The sequence below is a fragment of the Bos taurus genome, chromosome X, assembly GCF_002263795.3.
Source record: "Bos taurus isolate L1 Dominette 01449 registration number 42190680 breed Hereford chromosome X, ARS-UCD2.0, whole genome shotgun sequence".
In the NCBI taxonomy this organism is placed as follows: Eukaryota; Metazoa; Chordata; class Mammalia; order Artiodactyla; family Bovidae; genus Bos; species Bos taurus.
In genome coordinates, this window is record NC_037357.1 from 60,114,935 (window position 1) to 60,136,104 (window position 21,170).

General features: G+C 40.9%; 1 protein-coding gene across 2 annotated transcripts in view; it reads right to left on the reverse strand.

Moving 5' to 3' along the window:
- The window catches only part of TRPC5 (transient receptor potential cation channel subfamily C member 5), a 355,906-nt gene that overhangs the window by 148,043 nt on the left and 186,693 nt on the right, over positions 1 to 21,170 (reverse strand). For both annotated transcript variants that reach the window (XM_059883295.1, NM_001166574.1), the window contains one exon: positions 5,163 to 5,684. In XM_059883295.1, the coding sequence (XP_059739278.1) occupies positions 5,163 to 5,684 (522 nt within the window). The remainder of the gene's footprint in view (positions 1 to 5,162; positions 5,685 to 21,170) is intronic.

Genomic DNA, 21,170 nt, shown 5'->3' on the forward strand with positions numbered 1-21,170 from the left:
CTTTGAAGGTGATCTCCATTTATACCCCTGAGGAATGAAACTGCATTTTAGCAAGGTAAGGAAAACCATTAAACTCTTTACCCCTTGTCACAGTTCCATCTTAATGACCCTAGTAAAATGCTGAAAGCTTCTCCAGAAGTATTTTTAGTTTAACACAAGTATTCATATAAAGTAGATCAGGCAGTCACAGGAAAAACAACTTCAGTGTTTCAGATTCCTTTAATCAAAGATGCCATTAACAAAATGTGTTGTTTAAAACACATGAATACACATGTCTCTAGATGATAAATTCTGGTAATACTAATCATTTTTAAATAGTTTTATTCTTAGTTAAACTTGGGGAAACTGGCCTTTCTTAAAACCATTATCTTCTCAATTTTTACTGTTGGCAACTCCTAACTTCCAGTTTTGGAAAATCAGTTGTGTTGCAGCTCATTTTATAGAGGAAAAAAAATTTTTTTTTTTGAATAAAGCTTTTTGGCTCCAGGTTTAAGAGACATAGAGACATATTTTCTGTTTGAAAGTTTTGATGTGAGCAGGCTTATCTTTGGGTACTTTTTCCTGGTGTATGAGTCTCTGATACTACTACCTTATAGTACATACACGTGTTGAGAAAATTTCCATTAATACTGGGAATTTCTGCCCTCTTGGAATCACAGCATGCTTTGAAAGAAGACTGAACAATGTGTCAGCAGGCATGACACTATAAAGTGGAGAAGTGGTAGATCTGCTTTTTCCTACTCTTGAGTATAGAGACTGAGAAGTGACCTACCTGTTCTTAAAGATAGACTCCCCATGGTCCAACTGGAATCAAGCATGGAATCAAGTATGGAAAAGAAGACAAAATTTCTCTTTTAGCTCAGTTGTCCCATTCCCATCTAGAGGTTGTTTCTCCTTTGAACAATTCTGGTCCTGGGAGATAATTCTTGTCTAGCCTTCTTCAGAGCCTCAAGGTCATCTGGAAAAACTGGCCTTTAAAAAAATGTCCATTTGTTTAGGGGCTTGCAAAATGCAACTCTCAAATTGAATGTGTCCCATCAGACCCTGGAGGGTGACTCACTTAGATATGAATGTATTTTTCTTCTTGATGAGTAAGCATATATAAATATATGCCTCTAAGGAATTTGAGGAATTTTATACAACCTAGAAAAGCTGAATTCATTTGCTATAGATATAATAGAAGGGTAAAGTTTATATTCATTTATTTATGTCTATCACATTCTGCATAAGGAGAATTTGTATGATGAAAATTGGTGATCAAGTGTATTGTATAATGTGATAAATTATCAAGACAATGACTTTTTTATGCTTGTGGCCTAAGCACTGTATGTTTCACTTTTGTAATGACTGCTGCTGCTAAGTCTCTTCAGTTGTGTCCAACTCTGTGAGACCCATAGACGGCAGCCCACCAGGCTCTGCCATCCCTGGGATTCTCCAGGCAAGAACACTGGAGTGAGTTGCCATTTCCTTCTCCAACGCATGAAAGTGGAAAGTGAAAGTGAAGTCGCTCAGTAAGTGTCCAACTCCTCGTGAACCCATGGACTGCAGCCTACCAGACTCCTCTGTCCATGGATTTTCCAGGCAAGAGTACTGGAGTGGGTTGCCATTGCCTTCTCCGTCTTCCTTAGATCAAGAGCTTTTAAGAATGAGTGCTCACTGACACCTGAATTATTACTAGCTCACCAGGTCTGTGTTCCTTCCAAACACACTAAACTTGAAATTATAAAAACACCCCAGAAATAAAGTCATTGCTGATTTGTTCAAGGTGAGAGTATACAGTCTTAAACTAGACATTGGATTTGAATAGAAAACAATTAGAGACTATACTCACTTGAGGCTCAATGGAACTGCAGATTAAGAAAAAAAAAGAAACTTTATTTCACAGATTGGGAAGGATTATAGAGTTGTTTAGTGGAAATCACAACTCAGAAGAGGTTTCTAGATTTTGATGAGTATAAATCATGTTTTACATTCTGGAAGCAGTGTCTTTAGAGTGCAAACCTTAAGATAGTGTCTTTAGAGTGTAAACCTTAAGATATATCTGAATTCTCAAGCTTACCCTGCTTTTGTAACTTTGAAAAGAAACTAAAGTAAAACTTATCTATGATCATTGTTAAGATAACTTACCTTTGAAAATGTGGAGCTAAATATATAAATTCTAAATTCTGAAGTCTCTGGCCATGGGACTAAATTTTGGGCCATATTTGAGTTTATATGACTCTATGAGGGTATATTTTTCATGATATCATTGACATTGAAGTTGAGAGTCACTCACTATCCTTGCTTTATTTGCCACAAACCTGGAATTGGGGTTTGATGTGCTCTGACTGATATAGTTCCGTCTATCAAATTCCAAAGTTCTCACTGATTTGATTCACAATGATGAGAGAGTATCACCAGACCTAAAATTGTTTATCTTTGCAAAAATACAGTGCTTTTTGGATTACCTTTGTATTACTGCTGAATATCCATAATTTTAATAGCTAAAAGATGCTACTTTGCCAGTGTTATGGATGAAAACTAATGTGGTCTGCAAAATATGAAACTCTGCATGGGCTCACTATTGAAAGAAAAAGTAAACACCTCTAAAGTTTTCCATCTTCAAAAAATGACTTGTAATGGTCATGATTGCACAAGAACCTGAATCTACTTAATGTCACTGAACTGTAAACTTAAAAATTGGTTAAAGTGGTAAATTTCATGTTATGAATATTTTACCACAAGTAAACAAATGATACTTTCTACTTTAATGTACATAGCAAGTAGACCCTGAGACCAATTTTGGGGTCTCTGATGCTTAACTGAGAGAGCAAAAAGAAATGTAACCTTTTGCCATATTCAGGTTGGTATAAGGATAGTTGAGAAATATATCATATGAATGTATAGAAACATGGAGGTATTCTGTAATAATTTAATAGTAATAAGAGAAATTATGAAATAAGGGATATAGGGGACAAAGTTTTAGAAAAGAGAAAGGGCTAAAATATGAGGGAAAAAATGATAAGAAGGTTAATAAGGACTGGAGGACAGTGAATGTAGAACCCAAGGGTGATACCATGGGCATATGCTAAGAAGATCCCCAGGAGAATGAGGAAGTCATCACAGTGGTTTCCAAATGGAGCAGTAACTAAAATTGGAAAATGAAGATAGTTATATGAGCAGAATGGATCAAGTGATAAAATAGTTGGGAGATGATCTACTAATACAAAATTGATAAAATATTTTAATGAAACTGAAAATGCTTTGTCAATTTTCAGGCGTATAAGGGCCTAAAATTATGAAGTTTATCTGCTATCTAGTGAGGTAAGGAGTGCAAACTTTAGGTATATTCTGTAATATCTTGTTTTAACACTTCTATTCCCACTATCCATCCATTTTGCCATCTGGAAGCAATTCATACTCTAAAAGTACTTGTGGTTTTTCTTCTTAAAGTATTATAACAATTTATGTAAAGTGAAAACTACACTGAAACCATAATGTACATCATTAATGGAAATACATATATAAAAGTGGAGAAAAGTCAATTTGACCTTACAGCAGACAACTGCTATTACATATCAATAGTAGGGTAATGAGAGGGAGGGGTAAGGGAGAGGATGACCATTACTACATCTATTACCTACAATTTTAGTACATAGAATCAGATCATATACCATGGGTACACAGTGTGTAACAATGAAAATTAATAATAATATTTATTGAATACCTAATATATACTGAATTTTGTACTATGCATGAGTACATTAGCTGTCTTATTTTACTTAAACTTTATATTTCTCTAAGGAGGTAAGTAATCTATTATCCTATTTTTCAGAAGAGAAAAGTGAGGTTGAGTCACTTCAGGCTTAATTAAATAACTTAAAGCAAGTAATTGCAAAAACAGGATAAGGAGACTCAGGGGTGGGTCTATCCATTTACTGTCCCACCCAGTGAAGCCCTTTCAATCTCCCATGTTGCTCTTTTGTCATATCTTGTACCCTTCAAGATCACCCGGGTACTCATGTCTGCCTCATTTCAGAGGGAGAGTGTCTTTTTTTCTTGTCTGAGAGAAAGGGACCAAGTGAGCACACATGTAATTTGCCTCAGAGCCTGGACCCGTGAAGGGATGGCTCTACTCACTGCCCTTCAGATAAGCACTTCTTGGTTCAACCCAATTGAATCTGACTCCAGGAACCACTGGAAGAGAGAGAGAACTGGACATTAAAGTAGATTTATTTTCATAACAGCCCTGTGAAATGGAGGAACAATTGTCACATCCATTTTATGAGAAAACTAATGTCCTCAAATTTGAAAGAGTTTCTTCAGGTCATAGAGCTGAAGGCCACTCCATCCCCGGCTGTTCTGGTTACACAGTCGCTGCTCTTTCTACCATGCTTCCTCCTTAAAGAGCTAAATGAAGCCTGCTAGAAGTCTTCCCCAAATTGTTTGATAAGATGGCAAAGAACTGCACTGGCTTGACTGTGAATGTGGCCAAGCTGAAAAGTAAAGCCTCTCTTGATGTGATCTGCTTGACCTGACCTACCTCAAAGAGGTCAACCCTAACAGTTTGGAAGTCACACCATCAAAGATGGTACTCAGCCTTTTGTAGAACCACACACCCTGAGTGTGACTCCATCTTTCAAATGTGGATCTCAGTTTTCTTGCCAAAGGGCTGCCAAGGACTTAGTTCTGTTAACAACTACCAGCATGCAGACAGTGAGCCCTCTGTGATGACTGTTGCCCTGGTCCCAGTATATAGGGTAGGGTCCTTTCTGTGTGTTCTCAGAAGTTCTTCCTCAGAGCCCTTATGTTAGTTTGTAATTATATATTCACCAACATGATCATTTATGTACTGTCTACTGCTAGCTTGTAAGTTCCATGAAGGTAGGGTTGTGCTTGTTTTATGTATCCTGAACCCCTAAAACAGTGCTGAATAAGCTTTTGTTGAATGAATGAATGCTTTCCCATCATAGAATCAGATTTTCCCCTAATTATCTGTCCATAAAGAAAATACTCAGAGGTTGTATGTGTCTTGGATAAATATGGACCTCATTGTTTTTGAAGCCTGTCTAACTGTTTGTTTGGTGGAGAGCAAAGCTATAGGACAATGCTTATTCTTGCTCTGCCACTCTGAACTCTGGAGGACTTAAGCTTCTCCAAAAGCAGAGAAGAGCTCAGCTTACCTCTTTCTGGTGATATTTGATGGCCACCTTCAGCTTGGCTAGATCATGGTACTTTTGAGGGTCAAGCTCTTCACTGTGGTCATCTCGATGGTTGAGGATGATCTCCAGTTCCCGGGAGCTCCGAGCCTGGTCCAGCAGGTCTTTGGCAAAGAGCTTGCACTGCTGGGAGAGCTCCTCGTACTCAGCCTTGAACTCATTCTCCACCTTGCTAAGCTCCTTGAGCTCCCAGCCCAGGCGGAAGGCAGTTAGGATGGGATCCTCACTTGATAAGGCGATGAGTGAGGGACTTGCCAGGGCTTTATAGATGTTCAGTCGGGAGCGGGAGTGGCGCAGGCTGTCTACCTCTGAACTGGACACACACTCCACACAGTTGCAGCGGATCTGGTGGGGCCGGGGAATAGTGACCCGTTTTTGGACGAGCAGTTTGATGATCTCGTAGTTGTTGGTGTGGGCAGCCAGCATGATGGGAGTAATGTCCGGTGTGAACTCAGAGAACTGAGTGTCCATCATAAGAGTGGGGACCTAGGTACATGAAAATGAAAACAAACAAACAAACATAATAGCGTAAGATTAAGGCTTGGAGCACAGAGCCCATCAAATGTTAATGATTCAGGAACTGGGGTCACCAGTTTTTCGGACAGTTCTTCTTATAATAGCTAGTTGTAAAATCCTTACCTGGTGGCTCAGATGGTAAAGAATCTGCCTGTAATGCAGGAGACCTGGGTTTGATCCCTGGGCTAGAAGATCCCCAGGAGAAGGGAATGGCAACCCACTCCAGTATTCTTGTCTATAGAATTCTACAGACAGATGAGCTTGGCGGGCTACAGTCCATAGCATCACAAAGAGTTGGACACAACTGAGTGACTAACACACACACACATGCCAGGCATACTTTGGATATATTTACTCATTTAATCCCCACAACAACCTTATAAGGTAAATATTCTCCCCAAATGAAGAATTTGAGGCACACAGAGTTTAAAGAAGGTTATTCAGCTTTACATGCAGAGCCAGGATTCAACCTCAGACAATATGGCTCTTAAAATATGCCAGTTCTGTCTTAGGCACAATGAGAGATGTGGGGCTTCCCAGGTGGCACTAGTGGTAAAGAAGCCACCTGCCAGTGCCGGAGATGTAAGAGACGTGGGTTCGATTCCTGGGTTGGGAAGATCCCATGGAGGAGGGAATGGCAACACACTCCAATATTCTTGCCTGGGGAATCTCATGGACAGAGGAGCCTGGTGGGCTACAGTCCATGGAGTCACAAAGAGTCTGACATGACTGATGTGATTTAGCATACAGATGCATGCTGGGAGCCATCGTGAGGAACTCTGCCCGTGCAAAGGTCATGAGGAAGGAGGCCCAGCATATGCAAAGGTGGGACCGAGCCTCAGGAGTCCCCCTGGAAATCCTCGAGCACCTACCCCCAAAACCAGAGTCTGCCTACTTTACTGCTTTGTGCTCTCACCTACACCTCTGACTTTATAGGAGGCTGTCCCCCACCACCTCTCTCTGAAAAAGTTAACTTACAGTTCCAGTTGATAAAGTTCCTGGGTGTGACAAGAGTGTTTCAACCTACAAACTCCTTTGGAAGTCCTCTAGCCTGCCTGAACAGGTTCTTCCGGCCACATGTGATGGTTCACAGCCTCCCAGCCGTGAGAGGTATTGAGATGTTCTAAACTGTCTAAATACAGATTTCTTTGAACAGGTAAAAGATTGATTAGAAATTGTATTGGTGAAGGGTTTTTCACTTGTTGGGCCAATGTTTGCTGCTAAATTTCCATATCCCTTACCTACTGTGTCCCTGGCAGTGTATTGATTAATATAATTAGTGTATATAAATGTAAGTAGTAGCTTTAATGTTTGTAACCTTGGACCCTTGAGTTAATTCTTTTTCTTGTTATAGCCCACCACACCTTTGCCCTATAGGAATACAACTTTATCTAATGCTTTCGGAGGGTGGTGCCTGACTTTAGAATAATCACCTTTAGAGAAAAATAAGTTTTCTGAAGAAAGGGTCATAAAATGTTAACAGGCCTCTTGGCCAGAAGATGATGTGAATCACCTAAATTTTGCATATGATAAGTTTGCAGGAAGAAAGCCTGGCTTAATGCTGACTCTACTCCTTCCCCAATTATACTCTATGCACAACTTAAGGTATAAAAACTACTTTAGAAAATAAAGTGCGGGCCTTGTTCACTGAAACTTGGTCTCCCCATGTCGTTCTTTCTCTCACCTTCTGGCTGAATTCCCATCTGGAGCGTGGAGGCTCATCAAGCTTACTAATTATGCCTGGGCTTCTAAGATCTGACCAGGGAGGCCTTAGTGTCTCCTCTCCTTCAGGAGAATGGGAGGACACCTGTGGCCTACGTAGGTGACGTAAATTCCTTGCCTTGGAATTTTATTAGCTTTCCACATAAACCAAGTTATTCAGCCTCTTTTCTCCACTGAATATTCCTGCTGAGCTATCCTTATTCTGTTACTCTTTATATCTCTGATTAATATTTAATTAAAGCTATTGTATCCAGTTCACCGACGCCGTCCCTGCTTTGAATTCCCTGGATCCACCGGGGCTGGACCCCGGCACATGCATGCACAGAGAAGTGAAGGACATTTTTCTTGGAACTTGGTTAGGTAGATCAGACTTACATATATTGGTAAGTAGGAGTATGTGTTCATTCCAAATGAGCAGTAGAGACTGCAGAAATATTTGTTTGAAAGGTTAAAGACAACCAGTGATCTTAAAGATTATGTCACTAAATCAAGCCCTGGGGGCTGAAGAGAAGACATTCCCAAATTGTGACCCTGACTTTGTAACTTGAGTGGACAAAGACCAAGGCCAGACAGTAATCCTCCAGCTTCCTGTAGACCCCAGCAAAATAGAGAGAATCTGTTATTATCAGGGAGAATTACTCTGTAAATGAGGACCTCTAGGCTGGAGGGATGGGATGAAAGTGAAAGCCGCTCAGTCGTGTCTGATTCTTTGCTACCCCATGGACTGTAGCCCTCCAGGCTCCTCTGTCCATGGAATTTTTCAGGCAAGAATACTGGAGTGGGTTGCCATTCCCTTCTCCAGGGCATTTTCCCAACCCAGGGATTGAACCTGGGCCTCCTGCATTGCAGGCAGATTCTTTACCATCTGAAGGATGAGTTACCAATAGCAAAAAGAGATCTGATAAAATTGGTATGTCCATTATGTGAGGCTTTGTGTAAATAGCAGCTATAGGTGAAAGGCATGGGGTTCTTTGGGTATTCATGATCATATACTTCTGGGTGAGTGTACAGATCCAAATCAATGAATTAAAAAAAGAATCTTTCAACTTGAAAATGTGCCTTTTGGGATATGCTACACCCAACAGAAGAGTCTCAGTGTTGTAGAATCTGGATCTAGATCATGAGGAGGACTGGAATAGTCTGAGAACATTTCATTGAGGGGTGGAGGTTCTGAGGATGCAAAGCATGGATACAATTCCAGGAGATTGTAAAATATTGATCTGAATACATTTTTTTTTTTAAAGCAAAGCTCCAAATACTCAGTTTAACTGTGGAGAACAAAAGAATGTGGATAATGGAGATTCTCATAGAATAGACAAATACTATTTTTAATTGCTAGTTTCTTTTGACTCTTAAAAATAATTTTGGAAACCCATGGTTGCTGGCAAACTGACAAAAGGATGAGTTGTAATTTTCATCATCTTTGCCTCCTTCCCACCTTGGATGAGGCTTTCCCAAACAGGGCAATGGCCAGAAACCTGGGAGTGGGAGAAAAATGGTGGAGAAGTTTGCCAGGAATCTGTTTCCTTCATGGGATGGTTGCATCAGCCTTTGAATAGTAGAGAAGTGGCTGCACATTGGTCATCAATTGCTTGGATGGAGCAGCAAGTAAACATTGTTAAACATTTAGAGGGAGCAGCTACCAACAAGATAGCAGGAAGTGAGCAACTGACTCATAAAGTAAATTGGACACAGGAAAGAATAATCTCAGAAATTAACATAAGCCTGCAGGCTAAGGCAGAAGTAGGTCTGAATGGGCCTAGTAATGAACGTAAACACAACAACTGGCATAAAGCCTAGAATTGGGCCAGATGACAAGTGAGCCATGTATCATAGACTGCCTGGGAAGAAAGGAGCTCAGACCCAGAATCTGTCCCTCCTTGGTGCACAGGGGCATTTCTTAATCTCTGTCATGATCTCAAGGCTAGAGATGGGGGGTGGAGGGAAGATGACTGGCAGCACAGAATTCCCTGGGTTAGACTGGAGGTACGAGTCTATTCCTTCTCACGATGTTCTTCCTGTTCACTCCCTCTACCCACTTCCTTGCTCTTTCTTTTCTAACTCTTTTCCCTTCTCCTCTATGTCAATGCTGACACACGTGTCCAAGACACAGAATGGTACTTGTGGATAATGCTTAGCCCCATTTGTGTCATGGAGCTGAAAGGTTGCTATGCCTAGAGTATGACATGCTTTCCAGAGCCATCTGAATCCATTGTCGTTGACTGGGTGCTCAACAAGGAGCCTCTGATTATCCATTTGTCTTTCTGGGTACAAAACAACAGAGAGTAAAGTTTTTCAAAAGGAACTGGTCTTCAGTGGCTAACCATGTCCTCCTACCAAGATTGCCTTTTCTCCTCCAGTCAGCCCTATCATTCCCAGATTGCCACACCCACCTCATTCGTTGCTCTCTGTATGTATATCCTTGAGGGATCCCCTGTGTGGATCCCCACTTCTCTGCCAGTCAAGGGCCATTGTAAGCCCTGACTTCTTCCATAGATCTTCCCCTTAACTTGATCCCATCCCTCATTGACCACCCAGATGTTGTGGGCACTAGGTTACATCCAAGATAGCACTCTTCTGAGGTGGGCTTATATTTGTCTATATTTCCTATATGTATTTTTTGGTTCCTCAATAAGGTTGTGAGGTCTCCAAAGGCAGAGCTGTCTTAGTCTGCTCTTGTTTTCCCCATAGCATCTAGAACAGTATTAGACATACAGCAGGCACTCAGCTAAAAGGAAACTCAGTGTCCTATTCTCAAATTAAGAAGGCGACTTTTGTTTACAAGCCTGGCTCCCACAATTGGAATCAATGTGAGCTAGTGTCCTTGGGTCTTTTCTTTCTATGTTCAGCTAAGAAGGAAGACATTTTAAGACTCTAAGGAAGATAAGTAGATAGGCTCTATATGGATGAGTCTATGACTTTCTATATGAATACCCTGAGGTTACAAACACCTAGGACAATCCCTGCTTGTCATTTTTACAATGCTATTACTCTAAGATGGAGCCTCTGATCCAAAGACTACAGATTTCTACTCCTCTTCCCCGCTCTGCATCTTCTCATTCTGCTACTCATCCCTCTCTAGACTGTGCAGGTACCATGGATTATCACCAGGACAACCATGTAAAGAGAGAGTCTATAATTAGGATCAGAGGTTTCTGATAATAATCAGGACTTTGTAATATGGTCTGCAACAAGGGCCAAAGAGATAACAGGTAACAGAATTAAGAGCTAAGTGAGGGTGCAGATGCATTATTTGCATGAGTGAATGGTAGAAATGGGTGAGCTGTGGAGCATGTGCCCTCTCAAAGGGGGCATCTGCCTCTCCATTCCTTGCTCCCATATGCATGAATGAAGGGCTGGTGTTGTAATTTTTCAAGAGAAGTAGAAATGTGGATCTGGAGGTAGCTTTTCCTACAGTCTTCAATGTTGGCTCAAAAAAGTTAAAGATAGTGTGCAGGCCAAACAAAATACATGTATGAGGCAATTTAGGCCAGAGTGAGCCAGTGTGTGACCTTTAAGCTAGCAGAGAAGTTGTGAGACTAAGGAGGGATGGGAGAGAATGCTAGACATTTAGACCAGGGCCAGATAATAAAAGGCCTCATATGCTATGAGAAGGAACTTAATATGATCTATTGACCATAGGGAGCCATTGAAGAGTTTTAATCAGGAAAGTAGCATGGTTGAACAAGTGTTTTACAAAGATCAGTTTGGCTAAATTGTGGGGAATTGGCAGAGGTATGTGTGCTGATAAATATTTAACAAGTAGCTTTCCACTTTAAAAAATCTTGATTTATAGTGTTTGCCAGTTTTTGTGGTGTAAATACTCCCACTGTGGCCAGTTTCAAGCTACCAATATGACATCCTGGAAGATAGTTGGGAGAGATGCACACAACCAATCCTTACCAGCTGGTATAAGCCAGCTCCAGCAAATCATTGGATAAGTTTCAGAAAGATAAGACTAGTTAAAAGATATCCACAGACCAGGTGAAAAGATGGCAAGATCTTAAACTAGACAGTGATTCCAGAGATAGAAGAGATTTTAAGACATTCATTGGATGTATCAGGTAATACTGCAGGGAGCAGAAATAAAGGATGTCAGGTTCAGCACTGCATGCCTGATTGAATCGTGATGTCACCATTGGAGATAGTGAATACAGGAGGAAAGACAGGTTTAAGGTTTAAGGAAAGTTCAATTTTAGACATGTTGAGTATGAAATACTTATTGGGAGAGTTTCAGGGAATTGTATAACTCTAGCATGAATGTTGAAGGAAAAAGGTCAGGGCTGAAAATGCAGATGTGACAGTTTTCAGCCTATAACAGTAGTTGAAACCAAGAGTGTGGAGTTAACCTCTGCCCACCTTGGCTCATTTACACCTGGACCCATTGGTCTTCCCCAAGTTTCAGCCCTGCCCCAGTTTCCAGAGCAACCAGGCCTAAGAAAGTTTCCAAGTAACCAACCTCGGCCTCCTCCATTCCAATTGCCAATCTTTAAGGCTCTGCACTAGGGTACTTTCCCTTTTTGGATAGTTTCTGATTTCCAACTTCTTCTCTACCTGTTCATAAAACAAGATTTCTCCCTAAATCCCTAGTCTTGAGTTTCTGTTTATATAACTGACCTAATAGCCCAGGTCTACTATATTTTCTGGATTATCTGTGTTGTTTTTGACTTATTTTACAATTCTGCAAATTTTAATGAAAATAATTTCTGCCTGGCAAAATGTAACTGACCTGTACATCTATATGCAAATTTCTTTGCATCTGTTCATAAATTTCTTTCAGCATTCCCAATGGCTTATATCCAGGGTTAGCAAACTTTTCCAGTAAAAAACCAGATAGTAAATACATTGGGGTCTGTGGACCTTACAACTCTGCCACTGTAGTAAGAGAGCAACCAAAGGCAATATGCAAATTAATGGGTGTGGCTGTACTCCATAAAATTAACTCACAAAACAGTTGACAGGCTGGATTTATCTTGCAGGGCATAGTTTGCAGACTTCTGACTTCCTGGTTTCCTCACTAATTAATGAGTTAAATAAAATCTTAGACATGTGTTCACTTGTGTTACCTTTACATTTGTATGAGGATCATGATTTAACTTTTTTTATTTTTAAATTATCCTTTAACAGCCATTTTGTGTTCAGATTGAGGTTAGGTGGAAAATTGAATTTTATTCTTATCAAGTTTTGCCTTCGCTTTGAACTCCAAAATTATACTGAATGATCTTAAGCTTCCCATTAAAAATCATGTTTTTTTTTTTTTTTAAACAAAGTGAAGAAGGGCAGGGGTGGGGGGAGAAAGAAGAAGGAAATTAACACACCAATAAATTAGATTTGGTTCATATTATCTACAACTGTATTTCTAATGAAACCTGGTACATGAACTGACTGGATTGAATTTTTAAAGTTTGTAATGATGTGGGCTTAGGGCATGGCCACTAAAGCAGTTACATTGCCTGCATCTCCCTGGGGCTTTACCTTCAGGCCCTAATGAGTTTGCTCCTGGATTTGCCCTAGGTCGTCCGGTTGAGAAGCTGGTGTTACAGTCTAGGATCCTTCTGGATTAATGAGCATGAGACAGAGTCACTTGGCTCAGAGCTCATCACACAAAACACTTGCAGTACAGTGCACACTGAGAAAAAGCCAGCTTCTTTATATTTCCAGCTAAATTCCATTGCCAGAGGACACAACAGAGGAACAGCTGATGCTCTACTTTACCCACTCCCAGGACTGGCTAGGACTTTTGCAAGGTTATTGTTCTCAAGGGATCCAAATGATACATTCATTTCCATTAACCTCATCACTGGACACAATCTGCTAATTGGAATTTCTGATTCCTATTGTTACCAGCTTTAAGCACGAGCCCTTGCTGGAGTTTATCATAGGCTTCTGAAATTAAACCCCCCATTTGTAATTAATGGGCAGACCCTTATCAGGAGCCACCTCATTCATACCCACAATGCTGTCTGGTCATAGGCTGAACCTCTCAAATTGGCACTTCCTCATACTGCTGGCCTGATAGCATCATGTTGGAAATGAATCTCCCATCTGTGCCAGGATTTAGTGAAACTGCAATACCTCTCTTCCACCTGCTAGGTCTCCTTCTCCTCACCCCAGTTAAAAATCAATGTTCAGTCTTTTTCAGTCCAAGAGACTGTTGAAAATGAATTTCATTTCCCTGTAGAACTCAGAAATGAAGAACACTAGCATCTAATCACGTCACATTACCAGCTGCCCACTCTGCTGTACCTACAAGGTCAGTTAGCTAAGTAATGGTGATGCATGGGCTACTTTGGAGCAGCCATTGGCATCAGATGGGAAACAATTTGTTTCCCAGACTGTGCTAAAAACAGAACCATTATAATCGGAATTTGCTGGATCATCTCAGCTGATTTCAAGGCCAAAGTGTATATAGATTGGAAGGCTAAAATGGACAAAACTTATTTGGGTACAATATCACAGAATGCAACTGATGTTTTTTAGAAAGTCAATATTTATATGTAAAAAATAAATAATGTATATAACAATGGCCAGCATTAGCCTGATTATTCTAAATGGCTAAATTTAGATAAATTCTTTTTTTTTTTTAATTTAGATAAATTCTAATGGCTATTGGTTATTCAGTACTTCCATATGCTAGGCACCATGCTGTAGTATCTCATTTAGTCCTCACCATGGCTCTATGCTGTGGGGTTCCCAGGTGGCACTAGTGGTAAAGAACCCGCCTGCCAATGCAAGAGACATGAGGCAGGTTCCATCCCTGGGTCAGGAAGATTCCATGGAGGAGGGCATGGCAACCTTCTCCAGTATTCTTGCCTGGAAAATCCTATGGACAGAAGAGCCTGGTTGGTTGCAATCCAAAGGGTTGCACAGAGTTGGACTGGACTGAGCAACAACATGCATGCATGACTCTATGCTATACGTGTAATAATTATCCTCATTTTACACCTGAGGAAACTCAGCCTTGGATAAGCTAAGTACCTTGTCCAAGGTCACATATCTAGGAAGAAGGGTGACCAGAACTTGAACACAGGCAGTTTGGCTCCAAAGCCTGTATTGTTAACTATTATACTACTTGACCTCCAACCAGCAAAACACCAACTATTTATTACATCAATAAAGAAATCTACAATCCCAACACTGCATATTCAGACACATAAAATTGCAGGTTTCATTGGATATTGATTAAACTCGTCAACTAATGTTCTACCTTGTGTATGTGCTAGGTCACTTCAGTTGTGTCCAACTCTTTGTGACCCTATGGACTTGTAGCCTGCCAGGCTCCTCTGTCCATGGGATTCTCCAGGCAAGAATACTGGAGTGAGTTTCCATGCCCTCCTCCAGGGGATCTTCCTGACCCAGGGATTGGACTCAAGTCTCTTATGTCTCCTGCATTGGCAGGCAGGTTCTTTACCACTAGCACCACCTGGGAAGCCCAGTGTTCTACCTTAAACCCAGGTAAACATCATATAGTACTGCTCAAGGTTTGTTGTTGTTCAGTCGCTAAGTTGTGTCCTACTCTTTTGACCCCATGAACTACAGCACGCCAGAGTTCCCTGTCCTTCACTATCTCCTGGAGTTTGCTCAAACTAATGTCCATTGAGTAGGTGATGTTATCTAACCATCTTATCCTCTGTCACCCTCTTCTCCTCAAGCCCTCAGTCTTCCTGAGAATCAGGATCTTTTCCAATAAGTCAGCTCTTTGCATCAGGTGGCCAAAGTATTGGAGCTTCAGCTTCAGCATTTATACAGTTAAGATATGTAAAAAATTGTGAAAAAGATGTAATGGTTTGAAAATCAAGTAAACCAGAGGATATGGAATATTATTTTTTAAATTTGGGTTTAGTTGCTTTACAATGTTGTGTTAGTTTCTGCTCTACAGCAAAGTGAATCAGTTATACTTATACATGAGGATATGGGTTATTATGGGGGTGGAAAAATGTCAGAATTAAAGTTCTGGCCCTTGTGTCTATAGGGCTACACAGAGGAATGGAGCCCCAATGTGCCAGTTTGAGTGTAGTTAGCTTTGCAGGTAGCCCCCTGGTGGAACTTGAAATAGAAAACATTTTAAGAAAGCTATTGTTCTTGATTCTTTTTTTTTTTTTTTTTGTATAGGTCATCATGTAATTTTTAAGTTAAATTTCTCTTGTAGATGGCTTTACTGGAAAGAGGATGCTGCAAGCTGGTTTGCAGTTTTCCATGTCATTGTTCATCACATGACTAGGGGGAGTTCAATAAAGATTTATGGAAAGGGCTAAGAACCCACATGCAGAAACCTTGTGATCCAACCAGGGCACAGGACCATGTGCGGGCTAGGGTGACCAGACTGACATCAAATCTATTGTGGGATTCAATAAAAATGAAGTCTTATTATTGTATATTTTTTCTAGTGGGTAACAATCTTGCTAGGAGCACATTTTCCAGCAACACAAAATCAGAAGGAACAAAAAGAGGATCTTTCATGTAAAAAGAGGAATTGAGAAACTCTGTTTTAAGTAGCTCATAGCCATAGTCCATTGAAAGTTCATATTTTTCAATTGAAAACTATGTTCATTGCCATAAATTGAAAATTGATAGGTATTACCATGAGTCTCAGTTTAGGTCTAGAAGAGCTTGAGTGACAAAAATTAAGCTCAGTTGGTTCTCAGAGTGTTAAAGGAAAGTTAGAAAAGGGTAATTATCACCATTATTCTCAAAAGCTGAGTGACATAAGCCTGAATAAAGAAAATGACGTAACGTCAGCTAGTAGTAAGTGAGAGACCTTTTAAAAAGGTATAAAGAAAACCAGACCAGAAATCTAGAACCAGAATTAAACAATGTCAAGTATTCCCTTTGCTGATCATCATTTTCATGTCATGCTCCATACACATGCCAAATGTTGTTTTGCTTTAAAGTTGCTCAGCTCATATGCAAGTGTCAGACTGAAGGGTTATATGACTGTAGGATGAGGCTTGAGGGTGGAGATTGGGTCATATTCATAAAGCAGTTATTGAGCCTCACCTTCCTGCTTCTCTCAGTTATCCATACCCTTGGCAAGCCAAGTGGCTGGCACCAGCCTCCAGAAGTAGACTACTACTACTCAACAGCTATTTAAACTGTGAGCATAGTCCCTGAGGAGGGAGGAAGTTAATTTTTCTTTACATGAGTATCCTTGATCTTTTCAGCAAAGGAAACTGTATAATGTCATCAACTATCTTCCATTTTCCAAATTTCCAGATAGGGCTAAATCATCTATCAGTTCAGTTCAGTTCAGTCACTCAGTCGTGTCTGACTCTTTGTGACCCCATGGACTGTAGCATGCCAGGCCTCTCTGTCCATCACCAACTCCTGGAACTTGCTCAAATTCATGTCCATTGAGTTGGTGATGCCATCCAACCATCTCATCCTCTGTTGATCCCTTCTCCTCCAGGCCTGAATTTTGCATGTCTGGTCCTGCTGATTGCTGCTACATAGGGGCACTTGGCGAATAGTCAGACAAAGGGCAGTGAAAAGTAGGGGATCATTATGTAGGCTCTTTAGAGTTTTCCCAAGCTCAGAGTTAGGAGAAGGAAAATTGTTTTATGATCTGAATTTTCCAGTTTGGCTTTCTGGAACGACCAAATTGGATTTTCAACTTTTCTCCTGAAGACAACACATGAGAAAATGTACCTAAATTGCAGCACGGAGAAATTTTAGGGGCCCTGAAATATAAAATATAAGCTCTAGCCCAGTGACTGGCTCTGGCCTGTGGGCCTCATAGCCCATATTTCTGTCTCTGAGGCTCAGGAAGTGTGGCTGGGGGAGAACATGAGTTTCTTCTATGCTATCGACTTCAAAGAAGCATGGTCCTAATATTTCTGGCTCTTCTAAATAGTCCTTATGATTTTGGAAACTGTATACACACCTAAATTTAAATCCTTTTAAGAATGCCTTTAGTTTTTACACTGTACCATCTTTTGGGGGTAATGAGGTCAGCTACTTTATTACAGTCTGTGGAAATCATAACCTATCATTCATCTTAAAACTTGGGCAGTTTCAAAGACTCTTCTTGCAGATATCCTAGCCATTGGTGAACTAGAGCTAGTTCTCCTTCTATGGAGCCTGCATCATTTTAGAGATTTCTCTTCTTTGCATTTTTTTTCCAGATTGAAAAGTTGTTGTCTTAAAAAATTCGATCCCAAATTTGGAAAGGAACTGTTTCCTTCCAGATGATTTAAAGGGAGTAAACTGGGGGTAGTGTAAAAATTGTACTGAATTATTCAGGGAGGTTAGAGACCCTCTGCATTTGAAGGCTTGTAAGGGGGTGGCAGAGGATGAGGTGGTTGGATGGCATCACCAACTCAATGAACATGAGTTTGAGCAAACTCTAGGAGATAGTGAAGGACAGGGAAGCCTGGCATGCTGTAGTCCATGGGGTCACAAAGAGTCGGACATGACTGAGTGACTGAACAACAAAGAGCAGGACAGATGCTTCCTTGTCTAAGATTGTTTAAGAATCCTTCCAGGGCAGAGTTTCTCAACTTTTGGGGCCAGATAATTCTTTACTGTGGGGTGCTAACCTGTGCACTGTATCATGTTTAGCAGCACCTATAGGCTCTCCCTTTCCACAGTTTTCACAACCAAAAATATCTCCAGACATTGCCAAATGTCCCCTGGGGGTATGAGGCTTGTTTGGCAGTGGGTAGACTGGAGCAAGGAGAGACAGAAGTAGCTAGAGTTAGTCGTGCCTGTCTTAGGCTTGTCTTCTACTTGAGAATTGTGACACAATCCCATCAGTACACTGACCCACTAGGACAATGATTCTCAACCTCGGGAAGGGAAGGAGTAGGAATGCCCTTCCTTTCCCCAGGAGAACGTATTGATATTGAATTTTTGGTGAAGTATTAATTTTGAGCAGGTCTAGAATTCTGTATTATGAGAACTAATAACCATATTTGATTATTTCATTTGTATTTATTTATTAAAACTATTCATTTGTTCATTTGGCTTTGCCAAGTCTTGGTTGCAGCATGCAGGATCTTTTCATTGCTGCATGTGAACTCTTAATTGTGGCATGTGGGATATAGTTCCCTGCCTACGGATCAAACCCAGGGCCCCTGCATTGGGAGCATAGAATCAGCCACTAATTCACCAGGAAATTCCCCATTTGGTTATTTGTTTTAAACATTTATTTTATTTTTAAAATTTATTTTATGATTAAAGTTAAATGATATTTAAAAATTCAATTCCTTAGTCACTCTGTGTGTCTACATTTCAACTACTCCCTAGCCATATGATGGCTACCTTATTGGATGGTATAGATAGAAAACATTTCCATCATGGCAGAAAGTACTGTTGGATAGTGCTGCTCTAGGAGGTTGATAATCACTGTACAAGAGAGCCCCACTGAAGTCTCTAGAGATGCTTTAGCAGTGGGTAATAGTTAACATTTGCCAAATAATTTAAAACGTGCTAGGAACTTTGCCAAGCATTTGACATGTATTATCTCTTGTTTTCTTTCCATCTCTTCTTAATCTCTTACGCGTCTGCTAGGTTTCTACCATTTTTATACTTCATTGTGCCCATCTTTGGGCAGAATGTTCCCTTGATGTTTCCAATTTTCCCAAAGAGATCTCTAGTCTTCCCCCTTTTGTTGTCTTCTTCTATTATTAAACAGTGTTCATTGAAGAAGGCCTTCTTGTCTCTTCCAGATATTCTCTGAACCTCTGCATTTAATTGGATGTATTTTCCCTCTCTCCCTTGCTTTTCAATTCTCTTCATTCTTCTTCTATTTGTAAAGCCTCCTCAGATAACCACTTTGACTTCTTGCTTTTCTTTTTCTTTGGGATGGTTTTATTTACTGCCTCCTATAAAGTATTACAGACCTCTGTCCATAGTTTTTCAAGAACACTGTTATCTAGATCTAGTCCCTTGAATCTATTTGTTACCTCTGCTGCAAGTTCATACAGGATTTGATTTGTCATATCTGTCTGGCCTAGTGTTTTTCTTGGTTTTCTTTACTTTAAGCCTGATTTTTGCTATGAGAAGCTGATGATCTGAGCCACAGGCAGCTGCAGATATTGTTTTTGCTGACCGTATACAGCTTCTCCATCTTTGGCTACAAAGAATGTAATCAATTTGATTTTGGCAAGAGTTAGAACCCTGTACGGAATAACTCATTGGTTCAAGATTGAGAAAGGAATATGACAGAGCTGTCTGCTGTCACCTTGTTTGCTTAACCTATATGCTGAGTCCATGAGAAATGCTGGGCTGGATGAGTTACAAGCTGGAATCAAGATATGTCTCAAGATGGCAGAGTAGAAGGATGTGTGCTCAACTTCTCCTGCAAGAACTCCAAAACTGCAACTTGCCTCTGACAAGAGAATGTTTGATCTCACCAAAAAAAGATACCCCACGTCCAAGGGCAAAGGAGAAGCCCCAGCAAGACAGTAGGAAGGGTGAAACTGGATTAGAATCAAACCCCATACTTGCCAGAGAAGCTCGGAGGGCTCAAACAAAACCTTGTGTGCACCAGGACCCAGATACCCGACAAAGACTGAGCCAGACCTGCCTTTGAGTGTTTGAGTGTTTCCTTCAGAGCTATGAGTCAGCAGTGGCCTGCCGAAGGGGCAGGGGCTCTGGGTCCTGCAGACTTGGGTGTGGCATAAGGGCTCTTGGAAGAGGTCACCATCAATCCCACCATAGAGCCGCCAAGCAGACAACCCATAAACTGCAGAACAATTATACCAAATAAATTCTTGCACTGTTAAGAAAGTTCTAGGACCCACAACAGATTTCCCAACCTGGGGATCTGGAAAAGGGACTGAGAACGTCCAGAGAATTTGACTTTGGAGCCCAGTGGGATTTCATTACAGAACTTACACAGGACTGGGGAAGCAGACTCTTGGAGGGAACAAACAAAATCTTGTGCACACCAGGACCTAGGAGAAAGGAACAGAAATCCCACAGGAGACTGACTCAGACTTGCCTGTGAGTTTCTAGGAGTCTCTGGATGAGGTGTGGGTAGGCAGTGGTCTGCTGCAGGGTTGGGGGCACTGAGTGCAACAGTGCATGCTTGGGACCTTTTGAAGGAGGTCGCCATTATCGTCATTACCTCCACCATAGTTTGGTCTCAGGTAAAACAACAGGAAGGGAACACAGCCCCACCCATCAACAAAAAGTTGGATTAAAGATTTACTGATCATGTCCCTTCCCATCAGAACAAGACCAGGTTCCCCCACAGTCAGTCTTTCCCATCAGGAAGCTTCCATAAGCCTCTTATCCTTATCCATCAGAGGGTGGACAGAATGAAAGCCACAATCAGAAAACTAATAAAACTGACCACATGGACCACAGCTTTGTCTAATTCAATGAAACTATGAGCCATGCCATGTAGGGCCACGCACAACGGTTGGCTCATGGTGGAGAGTTCTGACAAAACGTGGTCCAATGGAGAAGGGAATGACAAACCACTTCAGTATTCTTGCCTTGAGAACCCCATGAGTAGTATGAAAAGGCAAAAAGATAGGACACTGAAAGATGAACTCCTCAGGTCAGTAGGTGCCCAATATGCTACTGGAAAAGAGTGGAGAAATAACTCCAAAAAGAATGAAGGGATGGAGCCAAAGCAAAAACAATACCCAGCTGTGGATGTGACTGGTGATAGAAGCAAGGTCCGATACTGTAAAGAGCATTATTGCATAGGAACCTGGGATGTTAGGTCCATGAATCAAGGGAAATTGGAAGTGGTCAAACAAGAGATGGCAAGAGTGAACGTCG